Source organism: Dermacentor variabilis, chromosome 6, assembly GCF_050947875.1.
Source record: "Dermacentor variabilis isolate Ectoservices chromosome 6, ASM5094787v1, whole genome shotgun sequence".
NCBI lineage: Eukaryota > Metazoa > Arthropoda > Arachnida > Ixodida > Ixodidae > Dermacentor > Dermacentor variabilis.
In genome coordinates this window covers 49620442-49645114 of record NC_134573.1, presented here as the reverse complement: position 1 = coordinate 49645114, position 24673 = coordinate 49620442, and the positions used below count along the sequence as shown (strand labels likewise).

At 45.5% G+C, this 24673-nt stretch overlaps 1 protein-coding gene across 1 annotated transcript in view; it reads left to right on the top strand.

Annotated features, from left to right (window-relative positions):
* LOC142586120 (sphingomyelin phosphodiesterase 1-like) overlaps positions 1–24673 on the top strand; it is a 106951-nt gene that overhangs the window by 43426 nt on the left and 38852 nt on the right. Inside the window, exons 4-6 of the mRNA XM_075697374.1 lie at positions 3888–4082; positions 8554–8721; positions 20704–20952. Coding sequence (XP_075553489.1) covers positions 3888–4082; positions 8554–8721; positions 20704–20952 — 612 coding nt within the window. The remainder of the gene's footprint in view (positions 1–3887; positions 4083–8553; positions 8722–20703; positions 20953–24673) is intronic.

The following is a 24673-nucleotide window of genomic DNA, read 5'->3' as shown; positions in this document are numbered from 1 at the left end:
CTAGGTTACCAGGTCGATAGCAAATAACAGCATTCATTGTGTGTGTGTTGCCTTGGCATTTCATCCTGGTCAGTTCGGGCCAGGCTGGACAATATTATATTTATTTCTTGAACGAACAACATATATATGCTGTTCGTTCATGAAGTATCTAATGTTGTAGAAGGCTTACGGCCGTGCAGTAGAGATTATGGATAAAAGCAGCAGCTCCCTAGGGAACCCTAACACAGACATACTTATGAACTTAATTACGGGCGTCCAATTGCATTGGCTAGAGGCCAACAGTTTGAAGATAGCGAAAGAAAACATTTAAAGTAAAATAACAAAAGAAACAATTCTCAGAGTAATGAATACCCAAATGCGATAACTATCTCCCTAGAATAAAACGTACTAAGAAAATAGTTTCTTTTCATTCAAGATCATCTTGAAGTACAATATATTGCACAGAGAAGATATGGTTTACATCAATGCAGCGCTTTATTTTGTAAAATGAATCAAAAGACGAAATTTCCAAAGATATTTGCTCGCATTCGGGAAGAGTACTCATATAAAAACCAGTGTTAGAAAGCCACCCTCTTTTTGAGATATTGCTGCAAAAACTGACAGCCACGCTATGGCATAAAGCGCTGGGCTTGAGAAAAAAAAACAAATATCTTAGGAATACTTAAATCTCATCGACATAACTTAGTTGTCGCTGTCGTTCTGCAAATAAAGGCATAATGGTTGTGCAGTTGATCTTTCCGTTTTGTCCGTTGTCGATTTATGAAAGGAAAACCCCTCGTTTTGTACTATACCTTTATTCCTTTGGTTGAGTGCTGATAAAGGGCCGCATAACTTAAAACCTGATACATTCTGACTTTGTTGCAATCTCGTGACGCGAAATTTACGTAACCGTCAACGTCTGCGTCGGGCGTTGACACGCCGCGTCATTTGAGCAACCCAATCAGGCGTTGTTCTCTGGTCTACCAGGTCAGGTTTGTTTGCTTTCAAAGCGAAGAACGTTGCCTACCTTGACAACTTTTTACAGCGGTGCTGCCTTAGGCTAGTTTCCAGCGTTTCGTGAAGGGCGTAGGCAAAAGCGATGGCAGCGTCCATAGAGCTAAAATAGTTTAATCATAAGGCGAAATCGTATCAGATTATGTGTCGCAGCTGCGTTTGAGGCCAGGTGTGTTAAAACAGAAGACGGTTGATGGTTTGATGCGTTGCGATCGACGCAACCGACGACAGCGCGGCCGTTGCGCCTAACCGACGACGGGCGAGAGCCTTGCCGTGGAATGTGCCGACGCGTGCGCCGTACAGGCTGGGGACGGGATCGTTGTCGCCACCGTATACGTTGATCCCTGAACGTCAAAGAGCGACCTTCAAACATTTATGATCGACACATTTGAGTGGATGCTCCCCGTGGACCTCAATCCCATGGGTGACTTCAGCGCCGATGCGTGTCGTCCCGACAAAAGTGGTTCTTGGCGCTCCTCTGGGAAAGGTTTGGCCTTCAATGTTACACCAAGAACAACGAATCCACGACGCGCCACTGGTCGCGCATAGACCTAACGTTCATTACGAATATCTCCAGTGTCGTCACAGAGGTCATGGCCGTCTGTGATAGCGGTCATAAAGCCATAATGACTGTGCTCACGAGTTAAACGCAAATACAAATAAACGTAACAAAGTGCATGCTTGTGTTATATTGCTTTCGTGTTTTGTTTTCGCATCATTACAGTTAAATACAGATCCGCTTGTCATCCAGATTTGCAGAGTCGAATGGCTCTGAATTATTTTATCTCATTGGCTGGCAAGCGGCCAGTAGAGTGTAGCAGTCGACAGGGCTTTGGGGAGTCCTAGCAAGCGCAGGGAAAATAGTTAGCCGGATGAGCAGGGCAGTGCTGGCGTTTGCGATTGGTCCACTTTCCCTTGCTATGCTTGTAGTGTCTGGTTGAAAATCGTGGGCGCGTACAACGAAGAAGTTAGCACAATGATGTCGCATACGTGCTGGAAAGGCTTGAGGACGTTTGATTGCCACGCAACTTTTTTATTATACCCTTTTCGCTACAGGCGTCCACGTTGGTGGACACTTTTTTGACAGCCAAGTACTGCTGAGCACCAAATTGTGAGACGTTAAAATTGCGTGTCTTTCTCAGCGTTTACCATGGATTACACAACTTCCAAAGGAGAAAGCCAAATCATGGCTGAGGCTGGCGTTAAAGAATAAAATGGTTGCGAACGTTCTCGATAACTTTCCTATTCGCTACCAATGATAACATTTATGGCCACATTTTTCTAGGCCTGCGGTACCCAAGGCCTGCAGTATTTCTAAGTAAAATAAATAAATAAATAAATAGAAGGCAAGCAAGCCTCAAAGAACAGTTCCAAAGCATTCAAGTCACGTAAGTTCATCAGCCTGCTTCATGGTTTACCCTGCTTCCAAAGGAGAGCGCCATATCTCGTTCAAGGTGGCCGTAAAAAAAGAAAAGAAAATGGCTTTGCGCAGCTTACGAGATATAGTGATCAAATGTAGAAACTTATTTTTTGCTTGAAAATGCTTTTTATGTGGGCATTTTTTTCATTTCAACTCCTGAACATGTGTGCAATACGTGTTCCAAGAAGCTTGCTCGTTTCGGTGCCTAATTTTTTTTCGGTAGTGGACAGGAGATGCAGACAATTTTGTCCTCCCAAGCACTTCCGAGTAGGAAGTGCAAGATTGATCATTCGGCAGCAATAATTGATAGCGTTCGGCACGGGGCAGTCTTCGGCTACACCAAAAAAGAAGTTAGGTTTCGCTCAGCACTTTAATGTGTCTTTAGTGCAAGCACGTCAGTTTGACGAGGTAAGCTTTTGTTTTGTGACGTTGTGTGACAGGCAGGCGAGATGGGCGTAGCTAAAACATATCTGACCAATACAGGCAGGTTAACGGTGAAAAAGGCGCTTAACTGGAAAGAATGCATGTTAATTCGTTTGGCATAAGCATGTATAATCAGGGCGCACACATAGTATCAGATGAGGAGCTTACGGAAATCTCGTGATATCGGGTGACAGAGAATCGAAGTTGACGAGGCCAGAAAAGTTGTTGCCCTATGGCTGAGGGTTACTGGTGCGCCCATCAGTCGCAAAAACATCTGCACATCAACATTTTAATCTTTCTTGTTGATGTTGATGTTTTGTTGACGTTGATGTTGATGTGTTGATATGAATGTTGATGTGCAGATGTTTTTGCGACTGATGTGCGCATGCCTATGCTGAAGAAGGTATAAATGTCCGGTGAATTTCAAATAAACTTCCAGTTGGCAGTCAGCGCTTGTCTGTGGTATTTGTTTCCTTGTATCCTCGTCCTTTTCGCGCTGTTTCACCTCAGTTCTTAATATGAACCAACTAGCCCTCATCAAGATCTTACTATCCTAAGTTAAGTGGTGAACAACGATGACCAGACATAAAAATTGGTATCCCTTTCACAACACGCCAGTCATGAGGAACGGTATTATGTGATAATAATTGTGAAAAAGAGAGCCGATAGTAATGGGGCAAGGTTGGGCGATGAATATTTTAGCATCTCGTTAATAAATGCAATATGATCCGAAGCAGTAATGACTGGAGCTTTGGGAAGCTGCCGCAATGGTGCCTTGTCTGGAACGAAACGTAAGCGGACCAAATGACAGGTTTCGGACCAGTAAAGCTAAAGTTATAACAATGCCGCCTACCTTATTTTAAATGTAGAAACAACATTTTTTCCATCACAATTATCCTCAACCTTTTGACCGGATTACGCAAACTCAATTGGAACTCCCCCTATTTATGTGCCATCCAGCTTTAAGCATTTGTTATACGGTTCTGGCGCACAACACACGTGCGCCTTGACACTCGACGTGATAACACAATGAGTGAAATAAATTGTGCAGGTTATGGGAAATGCCGCCGTGGGCGTGGTGTCACCGAAGGCGTGCTCGGTGTGCAGTGCGGCGACGGGCCTGTTCTTCGACTACATCGAGAGCGGTCGCTCCAAGGACGGACTCGTGAAGATTGCCCGGGGTGCTTGCGCCTTCCTTAAGATTGCCAGTTTGGGTGCCTGCTCCAACGTCATCGACATGTACAAGGTGAGAGCGTTTAGAGTACGAAGAGTGCATTATATAGCACTTGTTAACTGACTTTTTTTCATTCCTTAGGTCATCTTTCAGTAACATTACTTTGAAATTTGACTCAGGTTAAGTTTTATGAGGGGTGAACAGTTATCCACCTGAATAAACGAGAGAAAAAGAGGAACCGAGATACTTGATTTTGTTAGCGCGACGCCATCGAGCAAAAAGAAAAAAAGAAAGGTTTTCCACGTCCACCCACCATGGCTTTCAGTGGCGCTGGCTGGCAGTCCTAGGGCGAGATATAGCAAAACATAAATACCAAATCTAGGGGATTGATTGACCACTGTCGCTGCGGTACAATTGGTAGTGCAACGCACGCGTAATGCGGAGGTTGAGGGTTTGTCTCCCGCCGGCTACAAGTTATCTTTTCGTCCACATTCATGATCTTTTCATCATTATTTTGTATGTTTTGACTTCTACTACACCTAATTTCCTCGATCCTTTCAATGACCTCATTGTCTGTTGGCTTAATGTGGTCATGATCCACAGTAATTGTAATACAAAGATACAAAAGAAAGCTCCAAGAGTTTCTCAGAAACAAAGCGTCGCCGTTGCGGAAAAATTTTCTCAGTTCCGGGATTGAAACCTGGACCAACGCATTTTCGGGGCGGTTGCTCTGCCATCTGAGAGTTCGAGTCCGTGAGATGACAGGTACTTGACAGCTCCATCGCTGAAAGTACTCCGTCAGGCCCGTTAGCTGCAGAACTTTGTGCCCCAGCTGAACGGAAAAACGGCATCTATGGCTCATTTCCTGAGACCCAGAACAGAGCAAAACGTCGGCAAGAACAGTTTTCATCTAAGCCATGATTCCAAAATTGTTTTTCATGTGAAACAGTCCCCAGGAAATTTTTTGAAGCACTAACAATTTGCCGTTTTAGTCATTTAATCAAAGTGATGAGAAGCCTGCTCAAACTCAATGTGTAAGTTACAACAATCGCATGCTCTAAGGCTCCAATCATTAGAACAAGTTTCTCGGAAAGTTTTGTGTTGTTGCGGCTCAGCATTTGTACTTGCACTGTTTGTACCGGCCCGATGTAGGGAGGAGGATGTAATATAGATATACAAGCACCGCAAGTATAAACTTGAACTGATACGTTTTCATGTTTGTAAGGAGCATATAACTTTAGCTATGTTTTGTCAAAGCTCAAGTTGATATGCAAATAACCCTGTGGCTTCAGACAGGTGAACGTGCGGGTCAGCTACCTTGAACCATATCTCATTCATTTTCATGCTGTCTTTCTGTGGCTTAACTGAGTTGGCAGCCATGCATTTTAGCAAGAAACTGTCCCTTTTTGGTGATTATATGTCACTATGCTGCCTTTCCTCACATTGCTGATCTCATCAATTGGTCGCTCTATAACAGAGCGTAAGGATAATTCTTTTCAACAAGATATTTTCACGTTATATTCGTACAGGTAGGAAACACAATACTATGCTACAGACAGCAGATATTCACAAACCGAACTCGTAGGCTTGTGCACTAAGCTATAAATGACTGGAGTGACGGTGTTCATTTATAAGTGTTTAAATTTAAACGTCGTACATTGTGCCTTGCTACAGCTTTTCCCGCATTAAAAATTTAAAATAATACATTTCGACTTCATACGTAACGGAACCCGAATTTCATTATTAGGCATTCTGCGAGACTTCTAAATAATTTTGACCACATAGGCTTCTTCAATGTGCACCAAAATCTCAGTACGCGAACGTTTTTGCATTTTATCCGCATTTAAATTCGGCAGGCGTGGCCGTCATCGAAACAGTGAGCTTGAGCTTGTTTCTGGCACTCATAGAGCATGTATTTGGTAATGTAAGACTGTATTCGGCTACGTCCTCCTTATCATGCTTAATTTTCACGCAACTTGATAGCAGCAGTACTTTCAGTTATTGTCATCACTGCTATATTTATTGAGGTCATAGGGCACTTCTCACGTCCCCAGGCTGTGTGTGGCAAAGCTTTTATGAAGTTCATCGTTTTTAGGCGTTTTCTTTTGATGAATTTTATGTGCGGGACTAACGGTAGTCTGGCGTGCAATGTTACGCCGAGGATGAAAGGTGGTGCCACATACCTGTGTGAAGGAAGTGCATACTTACGCAGAGTCGATGTCCCACTCGGATCTACAACGTCGGACAGAACCCAGTCAAAATCTCGTAGTTAACCTCGGGCCTAGGATACTTGGAAAGATACACCGAGCAAATAGAAAAAAGGAAAGGGGAGCGGAGACAAGCGGCAAACTGACAAAAGAAAAAAAATGCTGCGCTCTTTTTTTTTCCTGGGACAGAGTAACGTCAGAAACAGCTCTGAATAGCTATCGGTACCGTTATTAAACGTATTGGTGCGCGTACTGTGACCAGAAGCCTCTCCCTTTAAGAGCCTTTACAGCGGCCCCTTTCTACTCTTAATGTTCTTCGATACAAAACAGGACTGCCTATGGCGAAGAACTCTTAAAGAAAGTAGCCATTGTGCAACGCACGTAACATAATACATATTTCGCTGACGTGCACATCTAAACGTATGTATCAATCAGAGGCCCAATGCGCCATGGACCCAATGAACAACTGGCCTCAGAAATTCGGCACATATATTATCAAAGCTATGACAAGGGACATAACATAATCTTTCAGTGGTTTTCAGGACATTGTAACATCAGCGGGAATGACCACGCCGACGAAGCCGCCCGATCTGCACATGAAAGTGGTCAACGAGTCTTCATTCCGCTTTCGCGAACAGACGCTGCGGCTGAGCTGCGAGTGATATCCCATGAGTGTACTTTGCCCCTGTGGGACTCAAATGTTTTCACCATGTGTCGGTTGCGTTCGTTGTCTCCGGACATACAGATACACCTCCCACCTGGATTACCACGACGTGAACAAACCATGCTCTACCGTCTGTGGCTAGGCGTTGCCTTTACAAACTCATATGCTTTCCTCATAGGAATGGCCAACAGCCCCACGTGTGACACATGTATCATCGACGAGACGCTCCCACACATTATCTGTGCCTGCCCGCGATACGGTGCTGAGAGACAAGTGATGTGCAGAGTACTGGACCAGTTGGACAATCGCCCACTTTCAGAACTAAAAGCTTTAGGCCAATGCTCCCAAAGGACATCCGCGTTGAAGGCCTTACTCGCGCTATTAAGGTTCTTGCGGTCTACGGGGCTTCACGACAGACTCTAAGAATGCCGCCTCCTACCGCTCTGTAGTGTACGCGCTTTGTTCATGCTTGTCTCCCTTTCTTTCTATCTCCCCCTTCCACTCTGTTTCTCTTTTTATCCCCCTTAACCCTTCCCCCTGCGCAGGGTAGCCAACCGGAACTACCTCTGGTTAACCTCCCTGCCTCTCTCTGCATTATTCTCTCTCTCTCTCTCTAGAGGCTATGAAGGGAAATGAGTTAGGCCCACATTTTCTAAATTGTCTACACGCACGTGGCTTAGAACATTATTCTATCAAGGAGCATAATGACAATAACGATGTGACTGTGCTGTATGACACGAGTATTTTCGTGATGGGTTTCGGCCAGTTCTTCGGCAGATATATAAGTGGCCGTGTCTGTACAGTTTGGAGAATTGGTCGATAATAGGGAGTCTCCCGTACGAACCGGGAGAGTTGGCGGATATGTAATCTGTGACGAGGTCTGGTGTATTTTGGGTAACGTAATAGCTAATATGGAGCGACTAGTGCTGATCTCCGTGTAGGCCACTGCCCCAAGCATTTCACTTGAAGTGAGCGGGTGTTTGTTAAGCTAGTTTGGGACGAAAGAGAGCGCTTCTCTTAATTAGTCGAAAGAGTGCACTGGCAACGAAGGAGTGCAAACATTGCGTTGCACCTACTAAAGTTGAAGAATTGGCTGTTATACTTTCCAGTCATGAACAAGTTGGCATTTGAAAATGATACTCCTAGCCACAGACGGGCAAGAAGCCTGCACTCACGTGGCCAAAGATCCGACAGAATATGAAACTGGAAATTGGGGTTCAAGAGTAGGAACGTGTGCACTTGTAAAAATCGGATTAATACCGCTGGTACAAAATTAGAGGATGCGCGAGCATGCCATGCTATCACCCACCCCACCTTCCCACCTTCGAGATGTCATCTTCCGTACGATGTTGCTACGCGCTGTTCCACTAGCGTAGACCTGTGTTCCTGTAAATTATTACAAGCGTATTTGTTTTCACAGTCAACACTATTGCCCTTTTCTCTATTTACCCCCATTTCTTTCCCCGCTGCCGGTAGGCAGCGCTAGAACATTAACGCTGACCACTCGGCTTTTCTATAATAATGAGTGCCTGTTTCTTCATTCTACTTTTACATTGTCTAGACAAGTCGGACTTCCTTTCGGTTATTTCTTTCTGCGATGTGTGAGCATTATAGGTCTATGTATTGTTGCTCTTAGCGTCTTAATCGCTATTGCCTCTTACTCTTTATGTAGGACGAGTTGTTCTACATAGCCCAAAACCGCAAGGCTCCGAGGACTGAGACATGCAGTGTTATCTTCGGTTCTCTTTGTGGCCCACTGACCAGTGATGTCCACAACTGGACCATCGAGATTAGCGGTCCGTTGAAGCCACGGGCCCACATGTACGGAAAATACGAAGAGGTAACAAAACGACTTGTTTGTATTTTGCCCATCCTGAGCAATAAATTGTGCCTTTGTCTTAATATTCTTCAAGTTCATGTGAAAATTTCGCAATTTCGTGTGGTGCGGAAACGTTTTGGGAGATTTACTATGTTTAGATTCATATAAGCGAAACGCGGAAAGAGTCGTTCAAAGTGCAGTTAAGTTTGAGCACAGAGACTAAAAGTGAAGAGTACTTGGAATGCCCAGTTGTTTTCTAACCTGCATTGTACTTTCTTCGTGATGCTTGGATCTTTAGATACGCGAAGACATCACTTCAAGCGTTACATTTTGAAGGCGCATAACATAGCTTCGTAGGATTACGCTACTTGAGTTCACTCAAATACTGGCACTTACGCCGAACCCGTGAGGCCCACGGAGTCTATCAGGTGGGCGTAAGTTTGAGCGAGCCTACTCATCAGAGATTTCACCGTCAAATGCACACAAACTTTTCACGCATGCAAGAGTCTCTGCCTTCCCCGAGCCCTAAATAAGCCAGAACTTGCTCGCCAGATGGTGTATACTGTGGTCTAGGGATAAATAAGCGCGTGCTTTCATTCACTATGTAGGGGACATGCAGCTGCATAACAGCACAATGAATTATCAATTTAGTAACGGTTTTTAGGAGTCAATGTAAAATGTGCCTTCAAGCACTGCATAGCACAAAACTTCAAAAGCAGCAAAGTATTATAAGACAAGGTTGCATGCTTGCTTGGATTTGCTGCCTTTTATTTATTATATTTCTCTACTACATATGCATTGAGGTAAAACACTAAAAAACTCAGTGACCTTTCATTCTGTGTAGAAGGATTACGAGCGAAGCTATAAATGCGGGCTCCTTAATAACGAACTGCACCTCCACCGCTGGTCCGGCGGGTATTGCACAATCTTCGGGATTAGCCCACGCATGGGGAATGCTTAACGCCTACTTCATCTCCGTTGCGGGTCGGCCCGCTATTGCACTATCTCCGGGATCGGCCCATGTATGAAGGATTGTTCGTGTACGCAAGGACACGATGCGTCAGGCCCTAGCCATAGATAGCTTTGCTGTAAAAAGTATCCTTCAGACATGTTTGATAATCTCACACTGGCCCATCGTAGACAGTGAAGCTTTATACGCGAGTTAAAACAACCTTCGAAAGTACAAGGTGTCTGTTTGGTGGCTCACGACCTAGCTCTAGCTCCGCAGCAGTCACCGCTTCACTCAAGTGCGGTTGTCGCTGGCTGTCATTATAGTGACGGCCTGCCTTCTACGCATTAGACAAAATAGTAACGGATTACAATTACAAATATGTATTTAAAAATGTTAGCGGTTGCAGTGACTAGTTGCTGCCCCTTGAAAAAAATTGAGCATTTATTGGAGCGTAATTGATTTTTAGGGTGCAGCGGTGGCGTAGAGGTAGAGCATCCACCTCGCGTGTAAGATGATCGTGGTTCGAGTCCCGGTGCCGCGCCATTTTCCACCTTATTTAAAAAAGAAATACGCGCGTTGATAAAATCGCATAAACAGGCCTGGAGTGTGGCCTGATCGCGGTGACCAGAACCGGTAACACACTCCCTCACCAGAGCAGGATTGGCCACCCTGGTGCAGTACTTGGCCCACAGCCTCCTATATGAACACAACAATCAAACCCCGGCCCTCAGTCACCAGCAGCTGCGAAGCAAATGACCACGGCGGCGGTCAGACCTGTGACGAAGCAGAGGGTACTAAGAATCCCTGGATCCGGAAAGGTCGCCATTGGAATATGAACCTGGCAACGTTTAACGCTAGAACATTATCGAGTGAGGCGACTGTAGCAGTGCTATTGGAGGAATTAGAGGGCAGTAAATGGGATATAATAGGGCTCAGTGAAGTTAGGAGGAGAAATGAAGCATATACAGTGCTAAAAAGCGGGCACGTCCTGTGCTACCAGGGCTTAGCGGAGAGATGAGAACTAGGAGTCCGATTCCTGATTAAAACGAATATAGCTGGTAACATATAGGAATTCAATAGCGTTAACGAGAGGGTGGCAGGCATTGTTGTGAAAATTAATAAGAGGTACAAATTCAAGGTCGTACATGCGTACGCCCCTACATCCAGTCATGATGACCAGGAAGTCGAAAGCTTCTATGAAGACGTGGAATCGGCGATGGGTAAAGTCAAAACAAAATACACTGTACTGATGGGCGACTTCAATGCCAAGGTAGACAAGAAACAGGCTGGAGACAAGGGAATGGGGGAATATGGCATAGGAACTAGGAATAGCAGGGGAGAGTTATTAGTATACTTTGCAGAACAGAATGATATGCGGATAATGAATACCTTCTTCCGCAAGCGGGATAGCCGAAAGTGGACGTGGAGAAGCCCGAATGGCGAGAATAGAAATGAAATCGACTTTATGCTCTGCGCTGACCCTGGCATCATACAAGATGCGGACGTGCTCAGCAAGGTGCGCTGCAGTGACCATAGAATGGTAGGAACTCGAATTAGGCTAGACAAGAGGACGGAATGGAAGAAACTGGTACATAAGAAGCCGATCTATGAGTTAGCGGTAAGAGAGAAAATAAAGGAATTCGGGATCAAGCTACAGAACAGGTATTCTGCTTTAACTCAGGAAGAGGACCTCAATGTTGAAATAATGAATGACAATCTTACGGGCATCATTAAGGAGAGGACACGAGAAGCCCGTGGTAACTCCGTTAGACAGGATACCAGTAAGCTATCGCAGGAGACGAAAGACCTTATCAAGGAACGCCATGGAATTAAAGCCTATAACCCTACAACTGGAATAGAAGTGGCAGAACTTACTAACGTAATCAACAAGTGTAAGACACCTGACATAAGGAACTATAATATGGACAGAATTGAACATGCTCTCAGGAACGCAGGAAGCCTAAAAGCAGTGAAGAAGAAGCAGAATTGGCAAGAATCAGACGTATTCATTAAGAGACAGAGCCAGCAATATCATTACTAATATGGATGAGATAGTTCAAGTGGCTGAGGAGTTCTGTAGCGATTTATCCAGTACCAGTTGCACACACGACGATAATGGAAGAGAGAATAGCCTAGAGGAATTAGACATCCCACAATTAACGCCGTAAGAAGTTAAAATAGCGTTGGAAGCTATGCAACGGGGGAAGGCAGGCGGGGAGAATGAGGTAACAGCAGATTTGTTGAAGGATGATTGGCAGATTGTTCTAGAAAAACTGGCCACCTTGTACACGCAATGACTCATGACCTCGAGCGTACTGGAATCTTGGAAGAACGTCAACACAATCTTAATCCATAAGGAAGGGGACGCCAAAGACTTGAAAAATATACACCGATAAGCTTAGTGTCCGTTGTCTGCAAAATATGTACTAAGGTAATCGCAAATAGAATAAGGAACAACTTGGACTTCTGCCAACTAAAGGACCAGGCAGGATTTCGTAAAGGCTACTGAGCAACAGACCTTATTCACACTATCAATCAGGTGGTAGAGAAATGGGCGGAATATAGCCAACCCTTATATATAGCATTCATTGATTACAAGAAAGCGTTTGATTCAGTCGAAATCTCAGCAGTCATGGAGGCATAACGAAATCAGGATGTAGACGAGCCGTATCTAAAGATACTGAAAAATATCTATAGTGGCTCCACAGCCACCGCAGTCCTCCATAAAGAAAGCAACAAAATCCCAACAAAGAAAGGCGTCAGGCAGGAGATACGATCTCTCCTATGCTATTTACAGCGTGTTTAAAGGAGGTATTACGATACCTAGATTGGGAAGAATTGGGGATAAGACTTTATAATGGAGATTTCCTTAGTAACTTGAGATTCGCTGATGATATTGCATTGCTTAGTAACTCAGGGGACCAATTGCAAGGCATGCTCACTCACCTCTGGAGAGGCAACACAGAAGGGTGGGTCTAAAAATTAATCTGCAGAAAACTAAAGTAACGTTTAACAGTCTCAGAAGAGAACAACAGTTTACGATAGGTGGCGAGGCACTGGAAGTGGTAAGGGTATACATCTAATTAGGGCATTGTAGTGAACGGGGATCCGGATTATGAGGCTGAAATAGTCAGAAGAATAAGAATGGGCGCGGTTGCGCTTGGCAGGCATTCTCAGATCATGAACAGATGGTTGCCATTATCCCTCAAGAGAAAAGTGTATCACCAGCTGTGTCTTACCAGTACTCACGTACGGGGCAGAAACCAGGAGGCTTACGCAAAGAGTCCTACTTAAATTGAGGACAAAGCAACAAGCTATGGAAAGAAGATTGATGGGTTTAATGTTAAGGGATAAGAAAAGGGCGGATTGGGTGAGGGAACAAACGCGAGTTAATGACATCTTTGTTGAAATCAGGAAAAAGAATTGGGCATGGGCAGGACATGTAATGAGGAGGGAAGATAATCGATGGTCATTAAGGGTTATGGACTGGATTCCAAGGGAAGGCAAGCGTAGCAGGGGGCGGCGGAAAGTTAGGTGGGCGGATGAGAATAAGAAGTTTGCAGGAACGACATGGCCAAAATATGTACATGACCGGGGTAGTTGGAGAAGTACGGGGGAGGCCTTTGCCTGGCAGTGGGCTTAACCAGGCTACTGCTGCTGCTGCTGCTGCTGCTGATCATGATGATGATGGTGATTCAATTTTTTACGTTACGTTTATTCAGACCTTTTTTACATTTCGCAAGTGTAGCAAATATAGCGAGCGGACATGGCTTTTCTAATTCGAGCTATTAAGTTTTACCGCGTTGTCTTACCTAACAACCACTTCTGAAATGTTTCGCCGTTCATGGCTCCTGTTTTGTTTGTTTGTTTTTGTTTTTTTCGAAGACGCCAGCACCGATCCTGAAACCTCGTTCGATTTGCAAGCTGAATGGATGTGCGGGGTTACAAACTCTTTGTATAGAAGATACTGGTTCATCAATGTCCCGATTCTCTCGTCTAGTTGACCTACAATGCGCAGTCCGCTGTTTTGGGGCTCGGATAATACCCACTCGGTAGTACAAAATTAAAACATCGGTAGGTGATTTCCTGGCTCCAAAGTCCGAAGTGGCGGTCCCTATGAAGCCAGTACAACGCCAGCCTCAATAGTCGGCCATAATGTCGAGTTGCTTTAAAACATTAAAAAAATAAATACTAACGCCCGGATTTTGAGGTTAAAGATGCCCATCGGCGAGGAAGCCGCATGCCACGACCACGGGCATTCTACTATAGCTGGCATCAAATTGAAAGATCTGAAAGGCATGTCACCCGGTACAGCTTGCCCAGTAAATAAAGTAATTGTTCAAATGTAACTGGTTATTGAAAAAAAAAATATTTGGGTTACAGCGAGCGTTACTGAGTGTATAACAGCTGTGTCCTACCAGCACTCACGTACGGGGCAGAAACCTGGAGGCTTACGAAAAGGGTTCTACTTAAATTGAGGACAATGCAACGAGCTATGGAAAGAAGAATGATGGGTGTAACGTAAAGGGATAAGAAAAGAGCAGATTGGGCTAGGGAAAAAACGCGAGTTAATGACATCTTAGCTGAAATTAAGAAAAAGAAATGGGCATGGGCTGGACGTGTCATGAGGAGGGAAGATAACCGATGGTCATTAAGGGTTACGAACTGGATTCCAAGGGAAGGGAAGCGTAGAAGGGGGCGGCAGAAAGTTAGCTGGGCGGATGAGATGAAGAAGTTTGCAGGGACGACATGGCCACAATTTGTACATGACCAGGGTAGCATGAGAAGTACGGGAGAGGCTTCTGCCCTGCAGTGGGCTTAACCAGACTGATGATGATGATGAGCTTTACTGAAGAAAGAAAGATATTAGCTAATTACAATAGTACTAGAAATGTAATTGATTAGAAGCAGCCAACTTTATGGATGTTGTTGCGTAAAACACTCATATCGGCTTCTACGACGTCAGCCTTCACCCAGTGGCCGTACAAACTGCTGGCTGATTTCCAACAGAGAGGAGGTGGTATTAGGCTACGTGAGAAACAATATTGTCTATTACTGGGTGAAAAACAAACACGCGAGTTTTTTGTTAAAGAAACATGGCACGAGATGCGAAGCGGGAAATTATGAGTATGACGTTCGGAAACATGAGGAAAACAGTTCAGATTAGGTGTCAAATGGCTACAGCTGATCTTTGCGCCTAATACTTCAGGCATGGGACATGGCCTCTAGGGGCTCTTGCCAGATAGTTACGAATATAAATGAGACCTGAAATAAATTCAAGAATATGGTAATTTGCAACACAGATATTATAAGATTGCCACAAAATCTTCAATATTAGTAATAAACTATCTCCCATACAAGACGAAAAACACAGATGCGCAGGACATCTGATGCGTAGACAGGAAGGCGAATGGTCTGAATGGAACGAATGTAAGAGAAGTGAAATGCTGCATTGGCGGCACTTGATTAGGTAACGGTTAAACAGATGGAGAAATATCAAGGCATCGGGGCGGCTAAGTAAGGTAAAGGTAACTGCCCGATTGATTATTATAGCACCCGTATATATAATTGAACGATAATTCTGCTTAATGTGGGTACAAAGCGAACCTACAATCCCATCTTTCTACACTTGCGGTTACAGTGATGAAAGAAAAATTGACCGACAATTACGCTTCTTGGTAACGCAATTTTTGAGCGCAGCTGCTGCTTTGTTTCAACAATAGGCAACCGTATACACAACACGCAGTGCCGAATGAAGGCGGTTCTGCGCTTCGGATCGGGCAGCATACACCGCCATCCGCCGCTATCGAGTCGGCGCACCGGCGACGCGCCATCGTGCCATGCTATAGTGGGTCACCGCCGCGGAGATGGGCTGGAGATTAGCAATTATTATTCAATGTTTCTCCTGAGGTGGGATGAGGAAACGGGGGGAGAATAGGGGTATTGAGTAGAAGTCACACACTCATTCCCTCACAGACAGGCATCAATGTGGCGGCACAAGGTTGGAGTGGGAAGTATAAGTAAGGGCACAAAACGCTATAACTGTCTTTCGAGTCGCCACACGCCACTGCGCCAGGTAAGAGGAACTACAGAGTAAAAGTGGAGGCGGGAGAAGGACAGCTAGTCTCAAGCTCTGACACAGGCAACAAATGCCACTGAGGGGAAGCGAGAAACACGGCTGAGAGCCGTACAGCCACGCGACGCGCAAACGGAGGAGTGGAGGGCCGTGGATCACGCTCGAGGCGGCAAGGAACACCTGCCGGTGGCACCGCGGCGGTGCCGCGACAGCGAGAGAACGAACGGCGAAGGCGGGGTGGACGGTAGCAGCGAGAGTAACCGAGACGGCGTACGCGGAGGAAGGGTGCGAGCGGTTAGGCGAGAACAAGAGCAAGACTCGCGCCGCGCGCGAGAGATGGCAGCAGGAGAGCGCGCAGCTGGAGCAGCGCGCGAATTATGACTTTCATTAAGTCCAGGGACGACGACGCCGCGAAGCGCAGGAACGGGCGTCAAAGAGCTGTGCTCTGAAACTATTGTAGCGGGGGTGTCGCACAGCATGGCAAGTACATGTAATAACTTCGTGTAAATTTGAATTTTGCTTGGAGGTGGGAAAATTTCAGCGCAATAAAGCAGGAATTCAACAAAAGCAAACATCAAAAACGAGGTTCTCATTTAAAAAAAAAGTGCGTTTAACTGCGCGACACGTGCCCAAAACAGAATACAAGTAAAATCTGGAAACAACGATGAAAACTGAACATAGCGCCCACTGTACTTCTGCGCGAAAACGCGGGTGCAGCAGCGCTTCAAAAAAAACTTATGGTAAATTTCTCACATTTAATTCGGGTGCTGCTACAAGAGACATTTTGCTATGCGAGTTGGAAGCGGGTAATTTTTCTTTTGTACGAAAGTGCCCATTGCTGTGCATCAGGAAGCTCAAGATTGGTTCTAGGTTATGGCGCAATCTGTTGGTTTGAAGATAAATTAAAACGCACCTTCTCAGTGCAAACCTGAGGTGCGATCTTTTACGCGTTCCAAAATTGAACGGAGGCGGTCCGTTCTTTACGTCACGAAATAGGCGGTCCGTTCCGTTACGTTCGTCCGATAGCAGACGGCACGGAATGACTGAAAGCAGCGATCACGTCACAATTGACGTCATGACGTTCGTCACGGTTCAAATCGACCAAGCGTGCGCGGCTCGGTGGAACGTACAGCCTCAGTTCTATTTTGGAACGCGTAGACAAGATCGCACCCTAGGTTCACGATTACTTAGTTCGACAAAGCCGAAGCACCTAATAGTCATTTGTTTCTATTCTCTCAGAAATGAATAATAGGACATTTTCACGCGTTTTTCGGGTGCTTTTGATTCAATTATTCACTTTTCTGATCCCATCAGCTTTGTTATTCGATGCTTAACTGTATATAATTATTTCTTATAGACTTGAACGGTAAAACGCCCAACTATGGCGTTCTGATTTGATTCCCATCTTCTGGCATGAAATTTACTTGACCGCCGAAGGAAGCATAGGGCGGTGACGCACCGCGTTGTTTGAACAGCTCAATCCAACGCTCTCCTTTACTATAGGAGGCCATTTTTGTTTGCGTACAAAGCAAATGACTTCGCATATCTTGACATGTTTCTTCATTTAAGTTGCAGACAAGAGGCGAGAAATAAGCAGAAGAGAGGGTTTCGCTGGCGCCGTGCTAGCACAGTGAAAGTTAATGACCGCGGGAAAGTAGCGCCGGCGTCTGCGCTTGGTCCGCTTCTCCTTGCTTACATGGTGGTGGCTAGCCGGAAATGGGGGCGACGGCCAACGACCAGTGAGAAATGCCGGTAAAACGGCTCCTCATCCAGGAAGAGCCGGCAGAGCGATATCGCAGAAGGGCATGAAAAGCTAGACGTCGCGATACTGCCGGGCAAAATTGTTTATTATAAACAAAGAAATCCATTCTCGTAGGCAGCTTCAAGCAGCCAGTGCCAGAATGATCGTCGGTTAGCCATGTTCTATTTAGTTCGGAACGTGGCAGCCTCCGGCTATACCTGAAACCTTTAAGTAAATTCCAACCTATTAATGCATCTTTAATGTATACACGTCACTTAGATATTGTGTTTTCGCGGTTTCATGACGTTACGTGACAAACAGCGGTTGCAGCCCTAAAATTTCGATACATAGTTCAGGGCTTATGGCAGAAATGGCGAACAATCGGAGACAACTTACCTTTCTCTCGTTCGGGCAGATCTCGCATAATTACATGGGAAATTTTCGCATTTGTCTCCTGGCGTGACAGACAGGCGATGTGGGCCTGGTCCGAAATTTCCAGACCAATACGAAGGATGACAGAAATGAAATCAAAACAAGATTGGAATAGATTTACGCTACAGCGCCACTTGTCCGCGAGAGCTGTGAAAGCATTTTTTTTCTCCATGGAGGTTGATTAGTGTGATCGACAAGTAGCGCTAACAACGTTCTGCAGCGGTCTAATGGAATCATTATGCAAAAAAGTGAGGCGTGCAGACAGGACACAAGAGTAGAGAAGTGGACAACACGAACGCCGGCGTTCGTGTTGTCCACTTCTCTATTCTTGTGTCCTGTCTGCACGCCTCACTTCTTTTTTACATAATGAATCCTTACCAACTAGCTCAGCTTTCTGTCGTTCTCAGGTCTAATGGAAGCTTGCAGAGAGTTAAATGAACAACCTAGCACCTACTTGTTTTAAGTACGAGGAAAATTTTCGCACGTCATGCCTAAAAAGATAGAGAAAACCAATAGTTGAATGCACGACCAAGTGCGAGCGCAGACTGGAAATTGTTTTTTGCGTACCTTCATTCGCAACAACATTTGCGTACGTCCCGGTCACCGACTCTTCCTTTACATCAGTTTCCAGCCATTGTCGTGGATCGATCCCGAAACTTGTGCCGTTTAAAGCCCCATGATCCTCATCCTCCTCTAACGCGAGGAGTGGCGCGATAGAGCGCAGTGGGCAGTGCGTCCACCTTCAGCACGTGTGGTAGTGCTACATCACGCTCGCACCGGGGGCATTTCAATACATTGTAGCAACCGCATGAAATGATACCGGCGCGCGCTATCGCTCGCTCGCTACTCGCCTTCGCATTGGTGTGCCACTCGAGGGAATATTTCTCACCTAAGTGGATTTTCACATTGTGCGGACTTTAACATCAAATCCACATGTATGCTCTCCAAAATGTTGGAAGCTGATTCAAGCTCTAATTGACGTCAATGAAACGTTGTCGCTGGAGCGTGGGTTTCACAATCGATTGTATGTTGATTTCTCACCCACAACTGGCTCAGGAATAAACTGTCTTTGATCAACGTCAACTGCAGGTCGAATCACCTTCCTACTTGCTTGTGATATCAGGCTAACTCCCGCGTCGAAAGGATCGCCAATAGGAGATGATGTTTATTAAAAATAAATGCTGAGATATTGCATGCCAACTTGGTCTGATTATGAGGCGGGCCATTGTTGGGGAGTCAAAGAAATTATTGGGTCTTACATGCCGAAACGACGTTCTGAATATTATTCATGCCGTAGTGGGGGACTCCGAAAATTTGGACCATTTGGAGTTCTTTAACGTGCTAAGTACATGGGTGCTTTCGCATTTCGCCCCCATCGAAATGCGGCCGCCATGCCGGCATTCGATCCCGCGACCTCCTGCTTAGCAGCCCAACAACATAGCCGCTAAGCAACCACGGCGGGTTATTGTGAGGAGGAGTCGGAAATAACCTTTGCCAACTAGGATTCCTTAACGTGCACCTAAATCAATGCACATGAGCATTTTTGCATGGCACTGCCATGAAAAGAAGGCCGCTGGGGCCTGGATGAAAAATGTGACCTCGAGCTCAGCAGCACAATGCTGTAGTCATTAGGCTATTGTGGTGGGTGAAGGTGTTTGTTTTAGAGCGCAGCTCTTTGGCGTCCGTTCCTGGGTTTCGCGTCGGCGTCGTCGTCGGCCTCGTAACCAGCTCCGCCCCCCTTTCATCCCCCCAGCGCTAGCAGCGATCGACTGATACCGCTGGATGCCGCTGACGCCGCTAGAGAGTCAAGATAACGTGACTGCATAGAACACCGTCGCCGCCATGCAGAAAGAGGAGGAAAGGGTCCCCCCCCCTGTTCTTGTGTGGCGGATAGGGTGCTCTTCAGTTGCCGACGCACCGGTTATTCGTTGTCCCTGAAACCAACTCCGCAGCTGGGGTTGACTCACTATCGGCGTAAGCGGCATCAGTCAGTCGCTGCTATCTCTTCCCTCCTCCCTTTATCGTGTTGTCCGCTTGCTGCGCGCGCTTCTGCCCCCATCGTTTGCCGCTGGCTGTACACGCCGCCCCCCTCCCCCCTCTTCCTGCGAGTCTCCGGTTGTCAAAGCGCCGGCTCGAACTTAGTTCCTTTCTTCGCTCCTCCTCCAATGCAACCCCTGTGCGGTGGCAATCAGAGAGCCAGATCAGTGGCGGCGGATCTGTATATGTGCACCGCCCGAGCCGAAATTGCCGCTGCCGTTCGCCCTGTGCGGTGGCAATCAGAGAGCCAGATCGGTGGCGGCTTGACATAAAGACAAACAGCAATTTCCTAACACTTATGCGGGAGAACATCCCGTTCCTCTCGCTCGTAACGCGTCCCACGGCTGTGACAACCTCGCGAGGCACTTGCATACATCTCGTCTTTGAGAATCAAGCATTGGTGTACCAAGTCGAACATATATCAGTCTATTTCTCCGACCACAAAGCTTCCTTCATGACTGTCAAGAAGTGTTAGTGGAGTCTTTGTTAAAGGAATACGTGTGAAAAATAAAAAAAAATTCTGTGATAGCGCATACATGTGTTGCTAGATTTCTTTGCCTCAATCTATCGAAAAGGTGAAACAGCTTATTTGCTGCGCTCAAATTTCGCATTAGGAAGTAACGTAATCGTCGGCAATTTTTTTCTCTTGCGAGTTTTATGTTTTCAAGCGTTAACTGGTGACCTCCCTTTTTCACTGTGTTGTGAGCAGCAATATCAAAGGTACTTTTTCGCGCATTCATTGTTTTCAAACTTTCTCTCTGACAGTTGGACGACGACGAAGACGAAAACGTGGAGAGACAAGTGAAAGTGTTGCACATCTCGGACACACACTACGATCCGGAGTACTCGCCGGGGAGTAACGCAGTGTGCGACGATCCCGTGTGCTGCCGAAGAAACAACGGGCCTCCGAAGTCAGCTGGCGACCGGGCGGGAAAATGGGGCCACATCGGAAAGTGCGACATACCGCTGCGGACGCTGGAAAGCGCTCTGAAGCACGCTTCCGAAAATCACAAGGCTGGTGCTTGATGCTTCTTGCTGCTATTCACTTGCTGCTACTGCTATTTACGAGGTGCCAAAAGCAAAAACGAGATATTTACAGAGAAGGCCTAAGCACGAACTTGGTAATACGAGTTCCAACTCCCAGGAACGGCGTTTCTTTAGCATATGTCACAAGATTATAAAACACTAAGGCACTGATGCGTACAATCCAGCACGTTAAATTATATGGAAGGGCGGCACCTACCCTCAATTTCATAACTACATAGCAAGCTAAACTCCCAATGACCACAGAGTATAGTGACCCAATCATTGTTCACGAATAACTCGTACTGAGCTGTACCATGAGCTATACTCCTGGTTAGCGCTTTCTTTTGTTCCGAACAATTAGTGAAGGCTGGTACTTGTAGGAAAGCGTATTGTTCTTCAACTATGCGGTTTCTTTTCTGAGGAAGCAGAATAAGCTTTCGAGGTGAAACGTCTTTATTATCGTAGTTTTTTTTTTTTTTTATTTGGGGTTTTTTACGTGCCAAAACCACTTTCTGATTATGAGGCACGCCGTAGTGGAGGACTCCGGAAATTTTGACCACCTGGGGTTCTTTAACGTGCACCTAAATCTAAGCACACGGGTGTTTTCGCATTTCGCCCCCATCGAAATGCGGCCGCCGTGGCCGGGATTCGATCCCGCGACCTCGTGCTCAGCAGCCCAACACCATAGCCACTGAGCAACCACGGCGGGTTTATTATCGTAGTGGCTGGGTCGCTTGCTAAAACTGCATGTACCGAAAATACTTTATAGTAGCTTATTTATATCATTGCAGCCGGAGTACATTTCATTACAACCGTACTAGACATTTCACGTTTGTTCTGCTACGCGCTCCGGCGTTCGACACGCAGGGTCCTAAAATGGCGTGAGGAGACTTGGGCGGCAAAATAAAGGAATGAGAATTCACCCCTGCCACATTTGATGAACCGACCGTAATACGAAAAGGAAACGTGCAGGATTGCAAGACTAGACAGTACGACACCTACTAGCTGTATTATAAGTGTGTAAGTGTTCTTGCAAACGAAAAAAAAATGTATTGCGTTTTTTTGTGTTATTGTGTGTAGGTAAGAAGCCAGTACTTAATGATACAGGTGTCGCGCACCCACATGGCATCATTCTCACTCCACGAATTATAGCAGATGGCTATATCGGATGAACAAGGTGACATCTAAGGAGGCGATGCGCTGCAATATATCACGTGCCCTATTCAGGCTAACCTCTGCGCAAAAGAAAGCCTAGTTCACACCCAAACAGATCAGACAAGAACAGAGAAGCCTGGGAGATCAGAATTTATCATAGGAATCTTTTACTGGAAAAATGCAGACGAAAATGTTTCTAATAATACGGTAGCAGGACCCGTTGAAATACCGATACAGCTAATCAAAAAGCCCTGTCCTAATAGAACGGCACTGCTGACTCATGCCATTGAGAAAGTGATTAGAACGAAGAAAATTCGTGTTATACGGCATGAAAGCAAGATGAACCTCATCTACAAAGACAAAGGTGATTAGAATAGGACAAGGTCGTGCAAGCCAGTTACAGCAACGTTGGTGCTATATAGAATGGCAGTGCAAGCCATGAAACTATTACTGTCGAAGTGGACGGGCACACTCTAAGAAGATATATTTTGTTCTGACTCAGTGCATAGAGATATCAGTAGCATGTAATAGACCTTTATGGATAGCATTTCTATATACTAAGAGAGCCTACGACAACGTAGACGGGAGTTGTTAAGGGATATTCTGTGGCACGAAGGCATAGATAACGATTTCATGGAACTGCTGAGGAGATATATATATAGGGGAAACCAAGCTAAACATTGTATGGGAAGGCCGAAATTTTAGTGAAGTTGTGGAAATTCACCATGGACTGAAGAAAGGATTCTCTCTGTCTCCACTGTTGTTCACGGTTTATGTTAAGCGCATAGAAAAAACATCTGGAACACAGACAATGAAGATTTGATTAATCATACACGCTAAATGGACCAATGGTGCAAAAGAAGGTCCCCATAGTGACGTATGCGGACAACATAGTGCTACTAGCGCACAATGAAAGACATTTACAGACACTTGCGAATATCTGTGGAAACGCAGCGAAAAATCTAGGCAGGTTTAGCACAGACAAATCGGGAATTGTGATCATTATTGAGGGGACGAGTAATTACGTAGAGTCAGTTCAACAGCAAAGTATACCCATATTCAAGCAGTATAAATACCTCGGCATTTAAATCAACGCAAGAAAGACTTGCGTTCTGAAAGAATCTGAAAATAAAGGGGAAGCGCAATGCTGCAGTAATGAAGCACAGACACAGTGGGGCACAGGCAAATATATGTGGCAACGCAAAAGCACAGGGAAATCGGGAATTATGATCTTTACTGAAGAGACGAGTGTCTGCGTGGTGTCAATTCAGCAGCAAGTCATAGCTATAGTGAAGCAATATAAATACGTCGGCCTGTACATAAACGAAGGAAAGACTTACTGAAGCAGCCAACAAGATTAACTGGAAATAAAAAGGAAGCCGAATGGAGCAATAATAAAACGTAGGGCACTTTCTGGCCACAATTAACGTGATGTTGTGCGTGGGATCTGGAAATGTGTCATGGTGCCAGCACTAATGCTCACAAATGCCTTTCTGTGCTTACATGGGATATGTTCTACGAATTCGAAATTAACAAAATATCGGCGGACCGGTTGGCATTGGGAGCCCACGGCAAGACCACAAATCAGGCAGTGCAAGGAGACATGGGTAGAGCCTCGTTTGAAGTCAGAGAAGCGCAGAGCAAAATAAGTTTTGAAGAAAGACACAGGAATTTGAATCAAAGGAAATGGGTGAATAAAGTGCACAAGTATCTGTACCTAGTAAGCGTGGAAACAGAATGGAGGAAGAGGTTAAGAAAGTTGGCATCTGAGTACAGCGTCCTTTGAAGTCTAGATAGACGAACAGGAGTAGTCAGAAAGACAGTGATAGAAACAGAGACAGCGAATTGAGTACAAAGAAAGGAACCGAAAAAGACCATGAAGATTTACAAGAATAAGAAAAAAAGAAATAAAAAGGAAAGCTTGTACGATGACACGAAGGGAAGTGCCTTGCTATTTGAGGCACGAGCTAGTTGCCTAAGGACCAAGCCATACCGCAGCAGATATTAGCAATACGATGAGGCATGTGTACGCTGCAGAAAAAAATCCTGAGAGCACTGAAAACGTCCTAAGGAAATACGAAGGGATCCCCACAACGAGACAAGTACGCAACATATACCTTCCGGAAGCGCTTGGATTTAAAGTGGACGGAAGCATCAATCTGTAAGCAGTTGAGATAAGCGAAAGACGTTGAGAGTATTGGTGGAAAAAAAGTAGGGAAGAGATCGATACGACGGGATTATGTACCGGTATAGGCAGCGGTACAATGCAGATAGAGAATCTTTGCCAAAGAGAAAAAAAAAACGTTAGGAAGGGGTATGAAAAATTGCTCGAAAGACAATCTTGTATATAATACTTGATTAAATCAAGCAAGTTAGGTGATCGTTTGGCCCCGGCCCATTTCAAAGGGTGTTCCAGTAAATCATCATGATTAGCAGCAGCAGCGTGACGCGTTCATAACGTAATTTAATCTCACGCGCGGCATTCAGAGAGGTGTAGCAGGGCGGCAGATTTGTCCTAAGCGGAAATGGTCGCGTTTCTGAGAGCTCACTATTT